The 22,179-nt window shown below is 37.1% G+C and overlaps 1 protein-coding gene across 3 annotated transcripts in view; it reads right to left on the bottom strand.

Moving 5' to 3' along the window:
- Positions 1-22,179, bottom strand: part of CUNH18orf25 (chromosome unknown C18orf25 homolog) — a 70,086-nt gene that overhangs the window by 5,629 nt on the left and 42,278 nt on the right. For 2 of the 3 annotated variants that reach the window (XM_045849825.1, XM_045849824.1), the window contains exons 3-4: positions 17,765-17,947; positions 7,138-7,264 (exon numbers count right to left, since the gene is read on the bottom strand). In XM_045849825.1, the coding sequence (XP_045705781.1) occupies positions 7,138-7,264; positions 17,765-17,947 (310 nt within the window). The remainder of the gene's footprint in view (positions 1-7,137; positions 7,265-17,764; positions 17,948-22,179) is intronic. The other variant, XM_045849826.1, reaches the window with a different exon arrangement.

Here is a 22,179-nt window from a genome sequence, read left to right as displayed (position 1 = left end):
AGAGGTTATATGATTTGCCCAGGGTCACACTGCTTGAAAGTGGCTGGCAAGGGAACTTCAAGCCAGGTCTGATTTTGAGTCCAATGCTTTCCACAGTATCATGTTGTCGCTTTATAAATGTGTGTATGTGTGTTTTTTTAATTGATTCCAGAGAGAGGGGAAGGGAGGAAGGAAGAGAGAAAAACATCGATGTGAGTGAGAAATACCAGTTGCCTCCTACATGCACCCCAGCTGGAAGACCAGATCCATAACTCAGTCATGTGCCCTGACCGGGAATAGTCCCTGTGACCTTTCAGTTTGCAGGATGATGCCCAACCAAATGAACCACACCAGCCAGGGTATAAATGTATATTAAAATACATTAAGGCAAACAGTAACAATCTGCAGAGTGCAAATATAGGCCCAGATTAACAATTTAAAAATGAAAGTTCTTCAACAGTTCAAAAGTTCATCTGTACAAGTACTAATTAAAGAAAAGCTGGCTACATACAACCTTAGGAGGAATTCAGGGAATGAATGGCTAAAAAGAAAGTCAATGTAATCTTTGGCAGAATTCCTAGAAATATCTCCAAAATAAAAGAGGTATTTATTCCGTTATTCCCAATAAAGTAATCGTACAGTGTAACATCAGGTAGTTGCTTTAAAAGGGATCCTATCCAATCTGATCATTTTATAGAGAAAACAAATGCCCAGGGTTTTAAGCAAGTTAAGCAGAGAACCAGAATAAAAGCAGGTCTCCACTGGGAAGATTTTTTCCACTAAATTAACTATGCCTTCCTCAGACTACACCTGAAGTACTACTATGCTGTGTTTGAGTGTAAGGGAATGACCTCTCTTCCCTGGAGGTCACTCAATAAATAGTAATGCAGATGCTAGAAAGTGTCCAGAATAGGACAGTGAGAGGTCTGGAGACAGTATTTACTACTGAGGAATGACTGAAGGAGAGAGAAGAGTAAGGACATGAGGCACCTCTTTAACTAAGTTAGACTGTTTCTGTAGTTATGTTACAAATGGTTCCGGTTACTGAAAACCAACTTGGGCTACCTTAAACAAAAGGAGAATTTGTTCAAAGGACACTGGTGTGCCACAAAGAACGGAAGATGATGGAACAATGAAACCTCACTCATTAGACTCAAGACCCAATCCTCTCAGTCTGTTTCTCTTGGTTCAAATTTTTAGATTCTCTGGAGAATGTGAGGATCCCATTTTTGGTCAAAAGCTTTCTAGGCCCCTGCTAACTGAAACTGGAAAGGCAGTGCCCAAAGAAGACAGAATCACCATGGAAGGTGGCCACCGTACCTTGTACAGAGATCTAGAGCACAGAATAAGAACCATGAATCGGTTTCTGGAGGGCAAGTTTCGGATGATCATTACTACACAACAGTTGCAGCCACTATAAACTGCCTTTTAAACATTCAGGCAATTGCTGGATCACTGTCAAAACTGTAAAAGGAGATTCTAAGGTAATCGGTGACTTTAAGATTTTGAACAACTCAGGCAAAACCTCCCTGTTAGAAGTCAGAACAGTACTTCAGGGAACGAAGTGGGGTACGGTTATGACCAGAAGGTGGTAAAAGGAGGACTTCTGTTCTACTTCTTGACCTGAGTGCTGGTTACTTGAGTATGAGCAGTCCATGAAAACGGAAATGTACAGCTATGGCCCTGGCTGGGTGGCTCAGTTGGTTGGAGCATTGTCCTGCACACCAAAAGGCTGTGGTTTCAATCTGCGTTCAGGGCACATACCTAGGTTGCAAGTTCAAGGGAGGCAACCAAATGATGTCTGTCTCTCTCTGTCTCCCTCCCTCTCCCCCGCCCCCGCTTCTGTCTCTCAAATCAACACACATCCTCAGATGGGGATTTTTTTAAAAGCACACCTATGACCTTTCTGTGTACAAGCCAATTAAAACATTCAAACAATTTTTTATAATTTAATGACCTCAACCATCTTGAATAAATAGAATCTAGGAGCTGGATAAAAACAGAACAAGGCTTTTCTTATAAGTACAGAGAAAAAAAGTCAAGCTAGTAAATAAACAAAAGGTTGCTGTTTAACATTTCAATTATTTTGTAAGATGGTGTGCATTACAGAATAACTTATACCAGGTAAAGAAGAAAAACATTTTAGAAGAAAATAGAACCACAATTGTTACAAGCCCTGTAAAGAAAAATGTGAGAGGCTGAAAATTGTGTAAGGCAACCAACATAAGGCACAGATTTGCATGTATTATCACATATTATTTTTCTACATTATAAAAGACTTGGGCATGGGAGCATACATAGCTGTTTTTTAATTAGCCCAATCCAATTCTAGTGCAGATATAGGCTTTGTTCTCACATCTGCATGACTGGCAATAGGTATAAAACAGTACCTACTCATATTTTGAGTCTTAAGCCAAGAAAATGCTTAGGCCTTACTTTACTTTTTTTGTTTTAATCCTCTCCTGAGGACATGTTCCCATGATTTTTACAGACAGAGGACGAAGAGGAGGGGGAAGAGGAGGGGGAAGATAAAGAGAGAGAAAGAGAGAGAAAGAGAGAGAGCGCGCGCGCGAGCACTCGCGGGCGTGCACATGCGCATGGGCGAAACATTGATAGGTTGCCTCCTATACACACCCCAACCAGGGATCAAACCTGCAACCTAGACATGTGCCTTGACCGGGATTAAACCAGTAACCTTTCAGGTGCACGGAACGACGCTCCAATCGAGCCATGTGTCCAGGGCAGGCCTTACTTTAAAAAACAAACAAAAACACTTTATAAACAATAACTTTTGATAGAATAATTTCCTGCTCTTCGTACACTGAAACCAAGAAAGGAGAGACTTCACAGTAGAAAAGAAAAAGAAAAAAAACAGAAAGAGGGTAGGCTCTGATAGCTTCTGATACAATTAGCTTATTACTCTAAGAGAACATTAAAAATTTATTATTTTGGGGAGGTAGGGTTGGGTAGGGCAGAGGAGATTAATGGGGGGGTTAATGGGGACAACTGTAATTGAACAACAGAAAGAAAAAAATTTTTTTAATTAATCACTTTTGCTCTCATTTACAGAGCCTGAAGGTGACCTGTTAGGTAACATTCCCACTTATTTTTCCTAATTGAGGATGAAATGAATCCTTGTGGCTTTAGGAAAATATTCATCTGCCTCCCTTGCTTTTTTAGTATTAATGTTAGTAATTGGTTCTAGGAACCAACCAGTCTAAAATGCAAAAGGCTTCCCCTAGCAATTCTTTTGTTGAGGGATGAACCAACATTAATGTCAATGAACAGAAGCAAAGACTACAGTGCAATGAGGTAAGGGTCTTATTATCACAAAAAAAAAAAAAAGCTTCAGAGAATAGGTACAGGAGGAACTGTTTCAACACAGTTCCATGACAGAGAGATCTGTGCTACATGGATTCAATTTCCTAGGGCAATTATCAATGAGGCTGGTAAAAGAAGAGAAGGAAAAAGGATGAAGAGCCAAAAAAAAATGGTATTGGGGGAGGCATAAATTAAAATGGCTGGCAAAATGAAGTGGCACAGAACTAGAGAGATGTTGGAAAAGTCTTTCACTGGCAAAAAGCATCTTGTGAACTGGACTGTCCAACAATTAACACCTGGAAATGATAACATTTAGGTCAGGAGCTCATCACAGCAACACAAAGCAGCCATAAAAGATGCATTCAATCATTAGTTCAGAAAGCATGCTTTCTAGTCCATGACTAGAAGAAACATAGAAGTGAACACGTCAAAATCTAAGTAAAAGAGCAGGAAAAATATTAACATGCAAGAAAAGAAAAACAACTTAAAACAAAAAGAAAGGCACATCACAAGTAAAATTACTAAGTACAAAGGTCAAATAAAATGCTTCCAAATATGGAAGTATGGCACCCAAAACAAGTCAGAGCAACCACAATCCCAAAGAGAACTCCAGGACCAATTCTGAGTTTTTAAAAAACTCTCAGAAAGCCCACAACAAGGCAGAGTATCGTAAGAAAAACAGTAAAAACAGAATGGCTAAGTCCAAACAAAAAAAAAATCAGTACATGCAAATCAAATTAGAACAAACAGATGCTGATTAAAACCTAAAACCTTTTTCCAAGCGATAACCCTGCCAGAAGCCCATCAATACTTCATAACTGCAACCCTAGACCTGTAAAAGAAATAAATTCCAGATGAGATACAGGCAGCTAAAGGGGTGATTCTGAAGCAACCAAGGAAGTCTCCCCCACCTGCTTCTCAGCTATTTAATCTCAATATTTGAAAGCTTACCGGGCTTCTTCTAAAGAAACTACTGCAAAAATTTTCAGAAAGACAGAACAGTCAGTGAGACTCTACTCAGCCTAGACTCAAAGACCAAAATAAAAAAGAGCACCCAGATGATGCAAGAGTCAATTCAAAGCACTCCAAGAGGATCTGTCAACGCTACATTCCATTGTACCGACAATGTAACCACTGAGATTTCAGAGTGGATTGGTCACCTGCACAATATGACTTCCCCAGGATTCAAACCAGAGTCAGAATAACATACATCTTTATACTTCAAATTCTGCAGAAGTCCTTGAAAGTAATGTTATAGCATGTCATTTAAAACGCAGCCAAAGTCACATAAATTGGTGTAAGAGCGGAACAAATGTATTGACAGAGTAAAAGGACAATCTGGATAAAAGACCTAACAAGTTCAGAGAAGTATGTACTAGAGATAATCTGTGTACGTTGGAGGTAAAGAGGGACTCACAATTTAAATGTCCAAGTTTTAATAGAAATATAATAATTTTAACTCCAGATACCAATAATATGGTAGAAAAAGAAGCAAAAGGTTTCATGATAGAAGAAAAGTTGAACAAAGACTCTGAAAAGAAAGGTGGCTCACTCTGAAACATTTTAGGCATAAGAAAACAGTAAAAAAGGGCGACCTGGTAGGAGTCATTGGAGAACTGGACCAAGTGATGTCTCAGCAGAGTAAAAGATTAAATAAACAACACAGGTTATTACCTACTTATTACCTACTCTTCCCTACTTAAGTAGGAACACATGAGTAACACTGAATTAAAATTTAAAATGTAGCTCAAAAGGAAATTTGTGAATGGATAATGTATTCCTATACAAATGAAGATAATTTACCCATACCAGTCTGTTGACAGGCAGGGTAAGTTTTATAGTAGGGAGTCTAAAATAAAAAGTATTATAAATTTCGAGAAAGATCCTCACATAGAGCTTAAAAGGAAAATAGTATCTTTTATAGTCTAAGGAACAATGGTAAAATGAACTAATAGCAAACACAGGCTGAAGTAAAGGAATAAATCAGGAGTTCTGCTTCTTCATCTAACAGGTAAGGCAGCTTGAAGGGAATAGATAGAAAAATGGAAGAGAACTTAAAGGAAAAAGTTTTCGAGTAAACAGAAAGAAGAGGAAAATATGAGATAAAGATTAAAGAATGAAAATTCTTTCCCACCAGAATAGGGAAATAACTATTTTAAAAAAGAAAAAAAAAAAGGAAGCAGCTATACAGAAATATTTATGGCACAGATATAGGATACAGAATAAAGTACTAGGATAATACTAATTCTGATAAAAAAAAAAAAACTGGCCCCTTTTGAGGCGATGGCACATTAAAGTATGACTGAACTCTGTATCTTTAAAGTCCCAATTTGTTTAACTGAAAAATGCTCTCAGAATATAATTAGTTTTCATTAGAAAAAGGCACCCTCAATTTATGTGCATGTGTATTTCACCCCCACCCTTCAAACCTAAATTCACCTTTTATAACAACAGAAGAAATACTAGTGAATGCTTTCATTGCTAACTAAAAAGTAAAATCAGATATAAGGGCAAGGTAATGTAAATATTGGAAAATCAGGAAACCACAACTTAACTCTTGCAGCATAGGAGAAAAGTTTGCTATACAGAATACAGATTTTCAAAGTCTAAATTTTTGTCTTGTACCTACACATATGTGTTAAATGTTCCTCAGGAATACCTCTGAGAGGGCTGCAACCAATCCTTATCTTAAAGCAAGAGTTGGTAAATTGTCTCTGCAAAAGGCTACAGAGTGAGCATCTTAGGCTTCTGAAGGCTGTATCTTTTGAAACTTCTCAACTCTCACTGGAGTGCAAAAACCAGGGAAAGACAATATGTAAATGAACTAGCATGGCTATGTCCCTATAAAATTTAATTCATGAATAAATTTTATTTGCATTTTATGTAATTTTTACATGACACAAAACATTCTTCTTTAGATCCCCCGCCCCCCAACTATTTAAAATGTAAAAACCCTTCTTGCCCTGGCTGGTGTGGCTCAGTGAATTGAGGGTTTGATTCCCAGTCAGGACACGCGCCTGAGCTAAAGGCCAGGTTTCCCTCCACTGGGGACATGCAAGAAGCAACCAATTGATTGCTTTCTCCCTCCCTTCCCTTCTCCCTAAATATAAATAAATAAAATATTTAAAAAGTTAAAATAAAACAAAATGTATAAACCATTCTTATTCTTAGCTCAAGGTCCATACCAAAACAGGCAGCAGGCCAGAATTGGTCAGTGGGCTAGTTTGCTGACCTCCACCTTACAAATGCCAAACTTTATAAATTATTTTCTTAGCACTGCAAACTAACTGGATATCTTGTAGCTCTTTTTCAATGCTAAGAAAAAGGAGTCTCTGAATCAAATAAACATCACTAGAAATAACACAATCTGTTAGATACTGACCAAAGTAACTTGCAAGTTTTAATGAAAGACAAGGAGAGGTACACTAAGAAACAAGCAATCAAGATATGATATCAGATGCATGTTTCCCAATTGTTTGGTCCCAGTATATTTCAAGATAAAGTTAAGGGCAAGAAAATATGAGTAAGAGGGGGGAAGTACAGTGATACTTATGCCCTAAGAGAAAAATCTGTCAAGCAATCCAGACAAGAAAAAGATAATTTCTAGTTCACATACACAGGTGGTCACAATGTTCTTGATATGAGACAAATGCAACACATTCTGAAACTCATATCATGTCTAATTTAAAAGTGTTTCTTAAGCCAAAGGAAGCCGAGAGATAGTTCCCACCATTCATGCCAGCATACAGTGATGCCTGCCACTTTCTTCTCATTCGTTTTCTAGCTAGAATAACATTCACAATTTAAAATATCAGAATACTCCAATTAATACTCTACCTTGCATGTTCCTGAACTCCCACAATCTCTACTTCACTATCTGAAGAGGCAATATTAATTTCTTCATTGAGTGGTGCACTGCCAGCAGATGTCTTGTCACTTGCTAGGAATCCTGGATCCAAATGACCTGAGAGACAAGGAGGGAAAAATAAGCACTACATCTTACAACAGCAGAAAACAACTCATTGACAGACTTCTCATCCAGGTTCAACCACAGAAACAAAATGATCTTATGAGATCTTGCCACAGCCAAACTGTTGCCCATGTCAAATAAGCTGAGGCAGTGTTCTATTTTTAAAAAAGTTTAAAAAAATTAAACAGACCACATGCTCATGGCTAAAAGAATGTTCAAACAACATGAAAAGACATAAAAGAACTCCAAGCCTCACTCCCTACTCATATTCCTTAGGAGAAAAAACTTGGAGTACTTTGGTATTTATACCTCAATATAAGTAAATTATAGACTGTAATAATACTCTGTATTTTATGCCATAATGTTTTTTGCATTCAGCTACAGTTATGTCTTTCAATGACCTACATAACAATTCTGTCATCACCTAAAGGGCAATAGAGTTCTCTATTGCTTATCATTTTATTTCACTTTTTAAAAGATTTTCTTTATTTTTAGAGAGAGAAGGAGGGAAGAAGAAGGAGAAAAACATCACTGTGTGGCTGCCTCTTGCACGCCGCCTACTGAGGACCTGGCCTGCAACCCAGGCATGTGCCCTGACTGGGAATTGAACCAGCGGCCCTTTGGTTTGCAAGCTGGCACTCAAACCAGTGAGCCACACCAGCCAAGGCTGCTTATCATTTTAATAAAACAAAATGGTACCCCCCCAAAAAAACACCCAAAACCCCAAAGGAATAAATGGAATAAATAGAAATCATTAACTTCATGGTCATACTAAGATGCTTTATGAAAACTTTAATAATTTTCTCCAAATTTTAAAATTTATCAATTTTCTCTAAAGAAACACAGATTTGATAAAATCTGATCCAAAAGCACATCTAAAAGGGAAGATTATAATTTTTGCTCTGAGCAACTAAAACATTACTTGTATGTTGTTGACAGTTCTCATTAGACAGACAAAAACCACATAACTATGGAAAAGCACAACAGTTTGTGGCACTAGGGCATGTAAGGACTTCTTCACAAGGGCCTTCATAAAGTCAGATGACTTTATTGTACATAGCACAATACAACACATTCTCTAACATCACAGAAAGCATGAGTGTCTACTGAATTCTCTCAATAAAGGCTCTTGACACAGCATCAAAGTACACAACTCTATAAACTATTCTAACAAGAGTTAAGATTCAGCCTATGTTCCCAGTTCTTGAATGTTCTGACTTGAAAGGATGAGTTTTAGAATATCTGGGTTAGCATGGAATAAATAATTATAACAGGTACAAATTTGCATTTACTCTTTAAAGGGTATATTTAAATATACTGTCATCTGATACCAAATTATTTCTTCATATTTAAAAAAAAATCCTGTGACACCTTATATAAACTAAACCAATGCCAGTAAGATTTACACACATACAATTCTCCCTTCCCCTTATCTCACTCATTCCAATGCTTAACGGTCATTAAGAAATGGTACTTTCATACTCCTGCCAATTTTTAGTGTAACCCTTTACCCTCTCTAATCCTATGAAAATTCAGCCTAAGGTGAAAAACTTCAAATAAGCAAAATGTTATGATGTCCAAAGGTAATCACTACAGTGCTATGTAGAAACCTGGATAAATGTATGAACATAAAAGTATCATACATAACACTACAAGAACATGTAGGTGCTGGATAAAAGCTGTGAAAAGTAATTAAGTTTGAGTATGATTACGGGTCTTTTTTACAATTCTTTATATTAGTTTTACTTTTTTCTACTGAAAATGATGCATACATGAAAAAACAGAAAACTGTAAAAAACTATTTAAAAAGCTTACGATGGTTTCTAGATACAACCGGCGTTTGAGATAGTACAGTCTACATGGGCTTGTTAACCTTCTGTATAAAAATAATCTAAATAGGATTATATGTGGCACTGGCAGTGGGCATACATCTTTGAACCGTACAAACATACAAAAGGTGGCATTCACCAGACAAAACACAGTTTTGTTGAATGTAGGGTAGCTGTTGGAATGGAGTTTGGTTAAGTCTAGATTTGGTAAACCTCTTGCTCTGACTCTATCACCTTGCTTGTGGCCGCGTCTTTTATTCGATTTCTACTTCAGTGTTGTAGTTATCACTACTGTCATGCACACTATTCCTACTCTAACTCTAAGAAAAAATACAAATAGATAAGCCTCTCTTTTCCAAACCTTCACTTTGTTCATATGCAATTATTTTCTTGCTTTGTGCAGCTATAACAGTTTACTTCATCTATTTGCTCTTAAAATAATTACTTTAGGTTATAATATGCTATGCACTGTGCTAAGTGCTAGTAATACTACAGGGAACAATGCAGGTATACTCTCTACCCTCAACAAGCTTACAATATATCCAGGGATAATAAAAAGCAGTCCATTGAACAATGGCTTGAAAACTGCTCTGGCAGGGAGGTAGAGAGTGCCCCGGAAGCACACGGAAAAGGAACATTCCCAGGACTTAAGGATAACCGAGGAGGCTCAGCTCTCGGGGAGGAGTAGCATAGGAAACAATGTATTACTCTTTAGGGTATACAAGTTTGCTGAGATTTGGATGGTAGTAAAATGAGAAATGAGGCTAGTAAAGTCAGAAGTGAGATCATGTAAGAAGTCTGGACTTAACCTTAAGTAGAAAGTCACAGAAGGATTTAAGCAGAGAAGTGACATGATCTAGACTTTCACTTTTAAAATTTTCCTTTTGGAGTGTAAAAAGGGAACTAACAGAGGGCAAGTAATACTACAGGCAAGGAAAACAGACTACATTAGTTTCCTGGATGAGGAATGATTACAGCTGCACTAGGGGAGAAATAAAATGGCAAATACTCTATGTGTATGTATGTGCAGAACGTTAGTAATGTTGGATAACAGACAAAGGTAAGAACACAAGTAGTAAAAAATGATGTCTAGGTTTCTAATTTAGGTAGCTGGATAGAATTACAATCCTATTCAGTGTACCAATAAACAGCTTGGGACACGCTAATGACATGCCTGTAAGATGTTCAACAGGCAGTTGCAAGTACTGTTCTGAGTCTCAGATCAGAGGTCTAGAGAGGAAATACAGATTTGGTAAGTCCTCAGAAATAGGTGGGGAGATAAAGGCCATCCAGAGGAGTGAAGGGGGGCCTAGAACAGAACCATGATGAATGCCAACAATTAAGGGATAGAGAGAGGAAGAGGAGCTCACCAAGGTATGCAAGGAAAAAAGAAATCCATCCCAGAGATATGAAGCCAGGACACCAGGGAAAGAGTATTTCCAGGAAGAAGTGCTGCCCATACCCAACAGAGCAGGCCAATACGGAACTAAGCAGAGCCCACTACAATCAGGACTAACATACCACATACATGATCTTAGCAAAAGGAGCCTCAGAGGGACTGATGGGGCTGAAGCCAATGCAAGGCCACAGCAAGAAAGGGAAGAGCAGGTACATTTTTAAGAAGTTTGGCTATGGAGGAAAAGGTGTTAGGATGGGACTGAAAGAGGAAGATGAGTTTGAGGGAGGGGGAATGTGTATGTACGTACAGATTTTAAAGATGGGAGAGACCTAGCCATATTTAGGGGAAAAAAGTCAGAGAACAAACAGGGTTGCTGGCAGGAAGCTGAGGTAATTCTGACCTGTGAAGAATGCAGCAAGACCATCAGGTGTAGGCAGGGTAGTCACTATGAAGAATGCTGCCTATGAAAAAGCAGGAGCTGCTGGAGAGTACTGCGAGACAGCAGGAAGTTCCAGATTAGAAAGTTAATGCAACCCTTAACTGCAACCACATGACCTTCTCCAGCTATGCTTAGCAGTGTGAATACAGGCTCCAAGTGTGAGTCCAGGGAGCAGACTTTGCCAGCTGGGTTCTACAGGAAAGCCAAAACACCAGGAGCTGGGATATTTGGCAAAGAAGAGTTGGGCTTATATATGCTAGACAGTGAAAGAAGTGAACTAGGAGGGGATTGATGAAAACTGGCTGATGGGTTCAATGAAGTAGAACAGTGTTTGCAGAGATAAAAGTATGAGAATACAGAAAAGCCCTCAGTGGAAAAGGAGAAAGCATTCGGAAGAGGAAGGAGGAAAACAAATGGTTATGAAAAAATTAAACACTGTATTTCCAGCCTCTCGGCCACCCATAAAATACAAGCTTCTAGAACTATGTGTTTTTCTCTCACCTTATCCTCCACTCTGGTGTTACTCTCCTTTACCCCAGCCACCCACTACTTACCTCACCTTCCTTGAACTTTTCCACTGCCCTCTGGAATGCCAGCTCCATGGAAAACTGCACTGAACTTTTCTTCACCACTTGTGGAAACCTGACTCTCCAGAAAACGCCACCTCCCCTGCAGTCCTGAGGCTGCTCCTACACCTCCGTTTTGGTGTCAGGATCGCTTACAAATTACTGTCCGCCATCTTCCCAGAGCCTGTATCTTCCAGGATGTTTTCCTTTTACTGTTATATATTGATGCCAGGGTGTTTTCCTTTCTCTTTCTCTCTCCTGCCCACCCCACCCCCACTTTATGTCCTGACATTGTTATTACCATATGAATATTCGTTATTTGTATGTACATCCACCCCAAAGTTCTCCATGCCTACTTGAAGCAAGAAGCTGAGCCCCAAGAAACACTTAACCCCCTGCAGTAGACTCTCAGCAAGGGGGCTCAGCCCTTACCATTCTGAGAATAAACTAGCTAAATGAATTAAACCAAACTACAAAGGCAGACTGTAGGAGTCATGGCTGCTATAACGAAACCCTTCCTCCTTAATCAATGTTTTTAAACAACAATAATTAAGAAAACACAATTAAGAATACAGCAAATTAGTTAATTCTCAGTATCTCTGTACCCAGTTCTATCTTCATAGTTCTAACTTACAGTTCCAACTTGTGGGATGTCTTAGTCATCAATGTTTCTGAATACCTAGTTACCACTGATCAGGCCCCTCATCCTGACCCCTCTCGCCTACATAACCTCATTTCAGATCTGTAAATACCATCACCCTATTTTGTTTTGTTTTTTAAGCAGGGAGCAGAAATGAAAAAGGTTATGCTAATTTTGCTTATAATTTTATAATATCTAACACGAGGAAGGCAATCATCCCAGTATTTAAGATTCTCCTAACTTTATCCATTATGGATCCAGAAACTAATAATTTACATATTGCTTTTATATTATTAAATCAATCCAAACCATTTTGGCAGGGTTTTTTTTTGGGGGGGGGGGAAGGGCATAAAAATATTAATCCAACCCTTCAGGCATTTAGTATTGCTACAGAATTTATATAATGCTCTAAAACTGACCACTTAAAATACAGTATGCTCTTGTAGCCAGCATTTTTCATTACTTCGTCTAAATATCAGTATAAGACAAAATTAGGCATATGAGGTTAAGTGACTGGAGGGCTAAAAACAAATTTCCTGGTCAATGTTAACTTTAGACTAATGGTGTGAGAGTTTTGCCACATTTCCTACCAGAGCCATTGGAGAGAATACACCACTCAGGTATCAAGTTGGCTGAGACCCACACAAGTCTGTGAGATGACATGCTCTTCAAGAGCCACCAAGACATTCTCTAGTAACCAGGAATGCACCCCCTCTCCAGTCTGCTTCAGAGCCAGCATGATCAGTTGTTTTTCTCAATGTGACCCTCTTTAGCATGGCACACATTCCTTTGGAAGCTCCTATGCAGAAACTGACATTCTCTGGCCTTTGAACCATTCCCCATTGCCTCCCAACCCCATGACCTCCCAGGAAGCCAATGGCAGAACAATGCCTAAAGAATACACAAAAGTGAGCCGAAGGTGTTATTAGGGTCTTCAAATACGGTCAGTGGTTGTAATCTCTTCCCCCTCTAAAACAAGAATAAGCCCTGTAGAAAAAGTGTAAATACTAAAATTACCATATATTAAACTAAAAATAAATCAGAGGATTTAGATTTAGTTATGTGACAGCTGGCTATCTCCATGTAGGTCTTCACCTGTGCAGCTCTTTGAAAAGATAACTTCTTTCACTCTGAAAAAATTCTAAATTTTTATCCTTTCACTATAGACCTTTCCAACACAAAAAGTAGTAACTAAATTATCATGGCAAACATTCTCCTTTTGTCTTCAAAAGAAATAATGTAGCTACTTTTTAAATCACACATCTACTGGAGGACTAGTCCTGGACCTGTTCGTAGCACATTAAAGGAAAATATTACATACTGGATGGCGGTAGCAGGTTAGCTATGCCACAAGTCAATGTCTTAAGTCACTATTCATTTAGCTTTAAAACAAGCTATTACCTTGTATTTAGTTTGTTCAACAAGCACTTTAAAAACAACTTTACAAAGTGGAAGAGGAAGTAAGAAATCTAGAATCTTACAGTCCATATGAAGCCAGGAAACAAGAGGAACCTGACCAAACTTGATCTCCTTCAGAAGACTGATATATTGACTTTAAAGTGCTAATAATAGAAGCATGGCCATTCTGGTCTGATTATAAAAAACCCTACACTAAGGACAGGAAACCCAAGATTTGTTTCTCTGCACTGCAACTAAGCTTGTGCAATGGACAAATCAAGATTACCATCCCTATTTTAAGACTGGGAAAATAGTCATAGTCTACCTTCTTGACAAGAAGGCTGATGGAAAAAATGCGATCACTTGTTTAGAATTTTTAATTTCCTGGGGGGCAGGGGACTCTAAATAAATTTAGTTTACCACAATTATAAGCCTTCCACACCAAGAGAACTTCAGACTTCTGCTTCTCTTAGCCTCAGCTACATTTATGTTTACACTGAGTTATTACTAACAATAAACAAAAATTAAGCCATTTTCAGACACACTGGTACAATTTCCTAAACATGTCCAATGAAAGAGTTACCTGGGAGTGATTGTTAAAAAGATTCCCAGACACCATTTCAGATATACTTATAAAACCCTTCAAGTCTGAACTTTTGTAAGCATCCCAGGTAATTTCTTTTTTTTTTTTTTAATTACTTGGCATTCAACTGTCTTTACGATTTTTTTAAAAAGATTTCATTTATTTATTTTTAGAGAGGGAAGGGAGGGAGAAAGAGAGAGAGAAACATCAATGTGTGGTTGCTGGGGGCCATGGCCTGCAACCCAGGCATGTGCCCTGACTGGGAATCGAACCTGCGATGCTTTGGTTCGCAGCCCGCACTCAATCCACTGAGCTATGCCAGCCAGGGCACATCCCAGGTAATTTCTATGCTCAGACAAAGTTGAGGAAATACTGTAGCAAGACAACCCATTACAGGGCAAGACGATAAATTAGAAATCCATTGAATGGGTCCATTAATCATTCATTATTTGGTCTATTTCATCATAAATGTATTAACATAATGCTGGTTAGCGTTCCTGAGGGCCTACAATGTGCTGTATCCTGTACTAAGCACATTATATACGTTATTCACTTAATGGTAACTAACGTTTTAGAGTGGATACTAGTTTTATTCCAGTTTTATAAACAGGGAACACTGAAGCTTTACGTAATTTACCTGAGGTCACACAGTTTGTCAGTGGCTGCTGGTTCAAAACCAGGATGTTTGTTGCCACCTACTACACTGTACAATTCTAACCTCAAGGAAGAAAAGCAAACACATGACAACAGCTGAAATGGAAAGTTAAGGTCTTTCACTGACCAGGGGCTTTGCTAATTTCAACTCTCTTGCCTTGGTTAAAGTGAAAACAAAACAATACAAAATATTTTGCATACAAGAACATGGTCTAACTGCTTGGAAAAAGAGGGAAACTATTCTCTCTCCAATGATCACTTAAGTGATGATCCTAAATGGAGCAGGGCTGCTGACCAGGTCTGAGATGCTGCTATTAACACCTGAATAGTCTGTTCAGTGACTGGGTTTTCGTTTTGTTGGGAGGGGGAGATTAACCTTTAGAACTCAAACCACAAGAATGACCATCCAGTTGATATTATTAGTTCCGGTCTCAAAACTATAAACTGGCCATCGAGGCTAAATTCTTTTAACATTTTTATGTAACACTCTTTAAGTATACCCAAAAATCACAAAATGAGTTTCTACAATAACAATTACATTAAAACTTGAGTGTATTATGTTTTATTTTTTTACTCATATACCTACACTGTCATATTCAGAGGAAAAGACTTTGAGCCATAAAAGCCTTGAAAAAGACTTATGAAAATGGTTTCATAAGAAAATGTTACAGAGATCTGTTGAACAGTGATGAACATGTGCTATGATACACAAAAATCTACACATAACTTATGGCCTGATACAAACGTATGTTCTCTCTATATATTATACCCTAGAGAAATTATCACACACATGTACTAAGAGACACATACAAGAAATGTTCATGGCAGTATCATTTGGAATAGCACCTTAAATGTCTAGTAAGAGAATGGATAAGTCAGTTGTGATATAATCATACAGCAGAATACTAAATAGCAGTAAAAAAAAAAAAGAATGAATTAGAGCCACAATTATTAAGACAAACAAAACTCACAAAATACTGAACTGAAAAACCAAGTTGCAAGTGATTACCTTCAGTGTGATACCAATTAGTATTAAAGCATGTTTGTATCAAATGCAATAAAAATATAAAGAAATACAGAGTAATACCCAACATCAAAACCAAATTCAGGACAGCTTTGGAGTGGAAAGGGAAAAAGGAAGGTGAACAAAGTTAAAGCTATAGGTGTTTTCCTTCTCACATATTTTTGCCATGTTTTATGTCTTAAGAATGGTGGTAGGTACCTGAGCAATACATTCTATATTTGTAACTGTGTAACTGAAATTCAAAAAGACAATCAAATATAGAATTAAGCACACAAAGCCTAGTGATGCTTTGAATACTCAAGCTAACGATCATTTGAATCTGAAAATGTGATGCCTTCCCCAAGGCTGTTAACTTGAACGATACAAGATCCCAAACCCTGTACCATTAGGCTGAATCATATGAAATTGCTGGGTTTGTTGTGGGTCAAAAGTCAGTATTAAGAACTCCAACTACTGGTAATATTAAAATTCTCTATATGAAAAGCAAAAAAAAAGGTAATTATCCATGTTTTTCTCAAGATTTTACAATAGTCTACTTAATGGCAAGACTAAGAAAACAGGGAAATAAAACTAAAGTAGAATGGACTGGACCACTTAATTGTCAATGGACAAAAATCAAAAATAAACTACCCAGTATATGGAACAAATTATAAAACTCAGAAACACATATTGCACAAAATGTGGTCAAACTACTGTCCTTTGAAATAAAGTGTTAATTCTTTTTAAAGTATTTATACATGTTAAATCCTTAAAAGACCCTTGTTGGGCAAAGCAAATATTTATACATATACCCATTACAATGAAGAGGAGAAATAGCTTGTCTAAGGACAAATAAGCAGTTAGCAGTCAAAACATAATTAAAATTAAATCCAGGTCCTGCTCCAAAATTAGTCAAAATAAATTAGAAGCTTAACAATAAGAGATTTTTATATACTTCCATCAAAAAGTATGAAAGGACAAATTGACAATGATCTGTGGAGTTCTGTTTTGTTTTTTATTTCCTAACAATTTCAATACAAAAAGTTTTAAAGTAAAATCCATTGTTATTTGTGCAATACAAAACTCATTTCCCATAAACATTTTACATAGTGATTAAGTTACTAGATCCACTTGGAAAAGCCAAATCAATTTATAATTTAACTAGCAAACCATAATCTTATCATAACACAAAAGGAAATACGTACTACATAAAGTCTGTCAACAGCCTCCCCTCTTTTCTTAAACTCAAGTACTAGTACTTCTAGAAATAGGCTTTGATGAGAATGTTGAGTTTTGAGAAACATATTGAAGGAAACTTGGAGGCACCTTTGCAAGGTTTCAAAGGTAAGAGCAACAGGGTTTTTAGTGAATAAATAATACCACTTTTAGGTATCATCACAGAACCAAAATGGGTAATGCAAAACAGGGACAGAGATTTTCATGAGCTAACAGAAGCAGAAACTGAAAGAAAATGGTTAGAAAAGACAAAAATGAGAACTACAGCAGAGGAAGGAACAGGGACACTTCACACCGAGAGGTGGAAGAAACAGCGCAGCACTGTATAGGAACAGCCCCCTCCCCAAGCTGCAAGGTTGCCGTGTAGCTTGAGTGAGGGAAACCATGAGAAATGGGGGTGGGATGAAGGAAGGGGGGTTGAGGGGGAATAGTGGGACATCTGGATGGTTTTTACATGTCAGGCATTTTTAACCCAAGAAATGTGCATACTAAAATCTACCTATGCTTACAATTCATGTCTTACATATTGTTGTTTTTGCCTCCTCCCGATTAGGAAAAATAAATGACATGTTACCCAAATCTCCTTTTCAGTTAATTATTTATAAACAGCACCCTGGATGGTCACAATCATCTATTGTCAGATGCCTCTGGTTAGCCTGCTCACCTCAGCAGGGCCCACTATAAGGAACACAGCTGCCAGGACACATGCACATTACATTAGAGAAGGGGAAGGGGAGGGAGACCAACCTGCCTCCGCATTCAGCTCCTCTAGAAGCCCGCTGGTCCTCCAGGTAGCTCCTGTGTCCTGGCCTCCTACAGAATTACTGTGCTCTTGAACTACTGCAGCCGCCAATAAAGTGTCCACATTTACCACTTCTGGGTCAGAGCTGGTGTCAGACATATCATAATGAGCTACAACTGGAGGTCCATCTAGGGAGGAAAGAAAATGTATACTTGTATCTAACTTGTGGGGAGAAAAATACTTCTAAAACTAAGAGCCCTCTAAATGTCGTTTGTCTTCATTTTATTACTCTAGCTACAGGAAAGCTGCACTTTATACATCTATTATTTTGTACATGATGTGAAAGTAGAAAAGATAACCCGAGCTTACAAAGATGAGGGACACATTTGGGAAAGAGGGAAAGGAGTGTTATGAAGAACAGAAGACAAGACTATGCTGAACAATGTTACACTGAATCGACATCATACTCTTAAAGAGCAAAAGATTAAGAAAAAAGGGAAGACTCCACAGAGAAAGTGAAACTGATTTTTAAAGAAAAAAAGAAACAATGCTAACTATTAAACTTCAATTTATATTTTTAAGAGAATGAATGTAGTTCTTCCTTTTACTAGCTAATATTAAAACTCCCCAGTAGATGCAAAGAAGAAAATCAAATACATAGTTTCCTACTTTTAAAGAAATAAGGTTAACTAACACTAAGAGCTCTATTTGACTGACTTATCTATTTCCAGGGAAGCCTTTTTATAATATCAGAGATGTTGTGCATTTTACAACATTCTACAAAAAGACAATACAATATCCATCTTCAGGATTTTGCTTTGGACATCCTGTACGGGATATTTTCTTTTTCCTGAGAAACACAACCAGCTCACACCCCAAGGAAACAATATGCAATCTTATGGGTTATTTTAGAGGAATATATTAAAGTTCTTGCTGGAAATATAAGAGATCTCTTCTATCTCCAAATCACCCTAACTAAAAAAAGGCAGCTGAGTTCCAAAGTAATTACACTACAGAGATTCATGCTAAAATAACTCAATATGCATGCTTGTAGAATAGATACATGCTTTAAAATGCTAAGGTTACCCCTTTTCTAATATAACAGTGAAAAGCAAGTTTTCATTCAAGTATGAAACACATTCCTCACTACCTCCAATTTCTAAGAAAGAAATAACAGAATGCTGTTTCTCCCCCTAATTTATGAAGTGCAGGCAAATTATTTACTTCCATAAATATTGTTTAATATCATCCAACAAATTAACATTAAACACACCTATTTTATGAGACTTTGACTATAAAGGAATACATATGCCAATCAATCATTATCTAAAACACAATGAAAGATTACTGTTTTAATATAAACATCCATTGTGTAAATTGTCACTGAACAAAACATGGAACACACTTGGGGTATTTATCCCTTAAAACTAAGTTCCCAAACCACAGGTTTATGTAGCAACATTTTTAAAACAAACAAAACAAAAGACCAAACATAAAGGCAAATGAGTTATTAAGTGCCACTGTATAAAGAACAGACATGTCACAATATGAAATTCTGACGATCATAAAATTTGCTAACTACTTAATTTCTAATTCTCCCAAAAGGGTAAATCAAGTTCAAAAAATTCAACAGTGTGACCTCAGAATCAGTTGGCAAAGGATTTTCTATTAGCAAAAAAAACTGGCTCATGTTGAGGTTTTTCTTTTCTAAAAAAAGACAGCTGTATCATTTATGGAGTTCTCGTCAGAGTTCAAAATGATTATTATGGAATAAAGATACTACTATGTGATGTCCAAATTTGAGTGCAGAAGGTATGAAGGTCAAGTACAATATTGACTATTTGACCAAATGTTCTATTTTTAAAAGGGCTTTATTTTTTAAGTGTTTTGTGCTTACAAAAATTTAGTGATTTTAAAATTTGTATCACTAATACCATTTATAACCACTTGTCCCACATTCCCTACCGCAATCACCAAATTGAAGCAACAGGTCAAGAGTCAAGTCAAAATTGTACCACTCCTACATGTATAATCATGCAAAAAAGTATTAAGTGTATATGTACATGCAGAGCGATATCACCTACCCATGGAAAAAACTTGTCTGAAAGTCTTCATCAGTAGGAAATACAAGCATAAACTTGTTATCTGGCTTCAATCTTGCATCTTCCATATTTCCAAACAGCACACCTTATAGCTTAGCTTAAATTTAGTATTCATCATAAACAAAGACAGCAATATTTTCATATTTGAATTACACTTAGCAGTTAAACAAATGATTATCACTGTCATTTTTCCATTTCTAGGATAGTCAAATGATGACAAGTCAATACTATACACACTTTAATCAAGTAAAGGATTAGTTGCCTTTCCAACTATGTCTTTCAATAAAAAAACAAAATTAAGGATCTTGTGTTCCAAGGACAACTTACATTGACCATCAGCAAACCAAGATTAACTAAGATATGTTTAATGCACTTAGCATCAGAGTTTTGGGCCTTTACCAGTAAATAAGTATTAGCTTACCAATGATGATAATTTATAATATTCTTAAAATGTGACTTACTGCATGCCAAAATTAAGATTCTATAGTGGTATTATCTGCCTTTTAAAAGGAGTATCTCTGGAAGGTGTGACTCAGTTTTGGTTTGCCAGTCTGCAAACCAAAAGGGTCACCAGTTCGATTCCCAGTCAGGGCACATGCCTGGGTTGTGGGCTGGGTTCCCAGCTGGGGGCGCATGAGAAGCAACCACACATTGATGTTTCTCTCCCTCTCTTTCTCCCCGCTCCCCCCTCTCCAAAAAAATAAAATATGTACAAGAAAAAAAAGAAGTACCTCTTGAAGAAGAAAAAAATCAAACCAGGGAGGAGGAGCTAGGAAAACTCACCCATTAATATCAGAAGCAGCAATCTCTGCTTCCAATGATTCATCAATCTATTACAGGAGGGAATAAGCAAAGAGATACTGTCCTTCCTCTCCCTTGATTATGCCACTATGTTGTTAAAACAGTAGCGCTGATACCAAGATTTTGACTTTCAGAACATCCAACTAGCCACTTCAAGTATTTACAATTTAAAACTGTCATTAATGTAAGCACATTCCATGTTATTCAAACTAGACATTCTCCTATCTGCTCTCATCTCTGTCACAATCTTAAAACAAATTTATAACAAAGAACTCACTAATTTTTCTACAATAATTAAAACCATCTCTCTTTAAAGGTAAATTTAACACTATTAGTTAAGAACTCTTTGGTCTGTGGTTAATCCAAGTCCTATTGTTCCTCCTGATTGGAATATTTTGAGATTTTGCTGCTTGTTACAATTACAAGGCAAGAAAAATTAAAAGTTGAGCAATCCACTGGCTACTTTTTTACGAACATTAATTCATCCATTTTATGTTCGAAATAGGTTTGTGCCCTCTCACTGACCTACTAGCCTATAAATAGGTTCTAACTTTTCAAATACCAAAATGCATTCCTGACACAGTGAAGTTTCCTCTTTTATCACCTTAAACCTTCTGCATTATTGTCCTCCAACATTTCTTTTTATGAATTCATTTTCTTTCAAATATATTCTCTTCTTAATCTCATGGAAACAATTTGAATCACAAAATACAAAGCAAAACAAAACCTAAAATCCTTTATTTACATTTATTCCTGATAAATCCCTCTTTTCAAATCTGACCATCAAAACCACAGAATTTTGAAACTATACAAGGTAATTACAAAATTTACCAGTCTTGTTTTACAGATAAGAAATTTACACCCCAGTTAGCTGGAACCAGAATAGATTGTAATTGTTCTCCCTGTTGAGGGAACGAGGAATATACAAAATTAGACTGGGAGCAGCATAGGAAGTACATAGATTTTTGGCAACAAACACATAGGTTAAAGCCCTGCCTACTACTTCCTAGTTGTATGACTTATTGTCTTAACGGGGTTAGGGTGAGGGTTAAAGAAGATACAACATAGAACACAACAGGAATTCAAATACTGGTCTATTGTCCCACCTTTCCATTACAATTAGCACCTGCCCTACTTCATGATTTGTTTGCTAATCTTTGCAATGTAAACTCTGCTATATGTGGCATTCATTCATGCAAGAAAGCTTTGAGAAAACTTCACTGCCTGTGCTGTTACCTTATATTGGTCACAGATGAACTCAACTTGTTAAGTAAATGCTTTGCTGGAATTAATGAGATCATCACAAATGTGGCTTTCCTATTTTTATTTTTGTTTCAAGTGAAATGTCAGCTTGGATGTATTCATATAAAAGTGTTTCAAAGCCAAAGAGAGATTATTTTGAATTATTTCATATTTAACATCATCCTTGCCTATAGAGCCCTTCCACTAGCACAAATGTTATCAATCTCCCAGTATGAAGTCTGATTAGACCTAGGAAACAGGAATTCCTCTAGTAT

Source organism: Phyllostomus hastatus, unplaced genomic scaffold, assembly GCF_019186645.2.
Source record: "Phyllostomus hastatus isolate PE091 unplaced genomic scaffold, TTU_PhHast_1.1 phas_contig_80, whole genome shotgun sequence".
NCBI lineage: Eukaryota > Metazoa > Chordata > Mammalia > Chiroptera > Phyllostomidae > Phyllostomus > Phyllostomus hastatus.
This window is presented reverse-complemented; position numbering and strand designations above follow the sequence as displayed.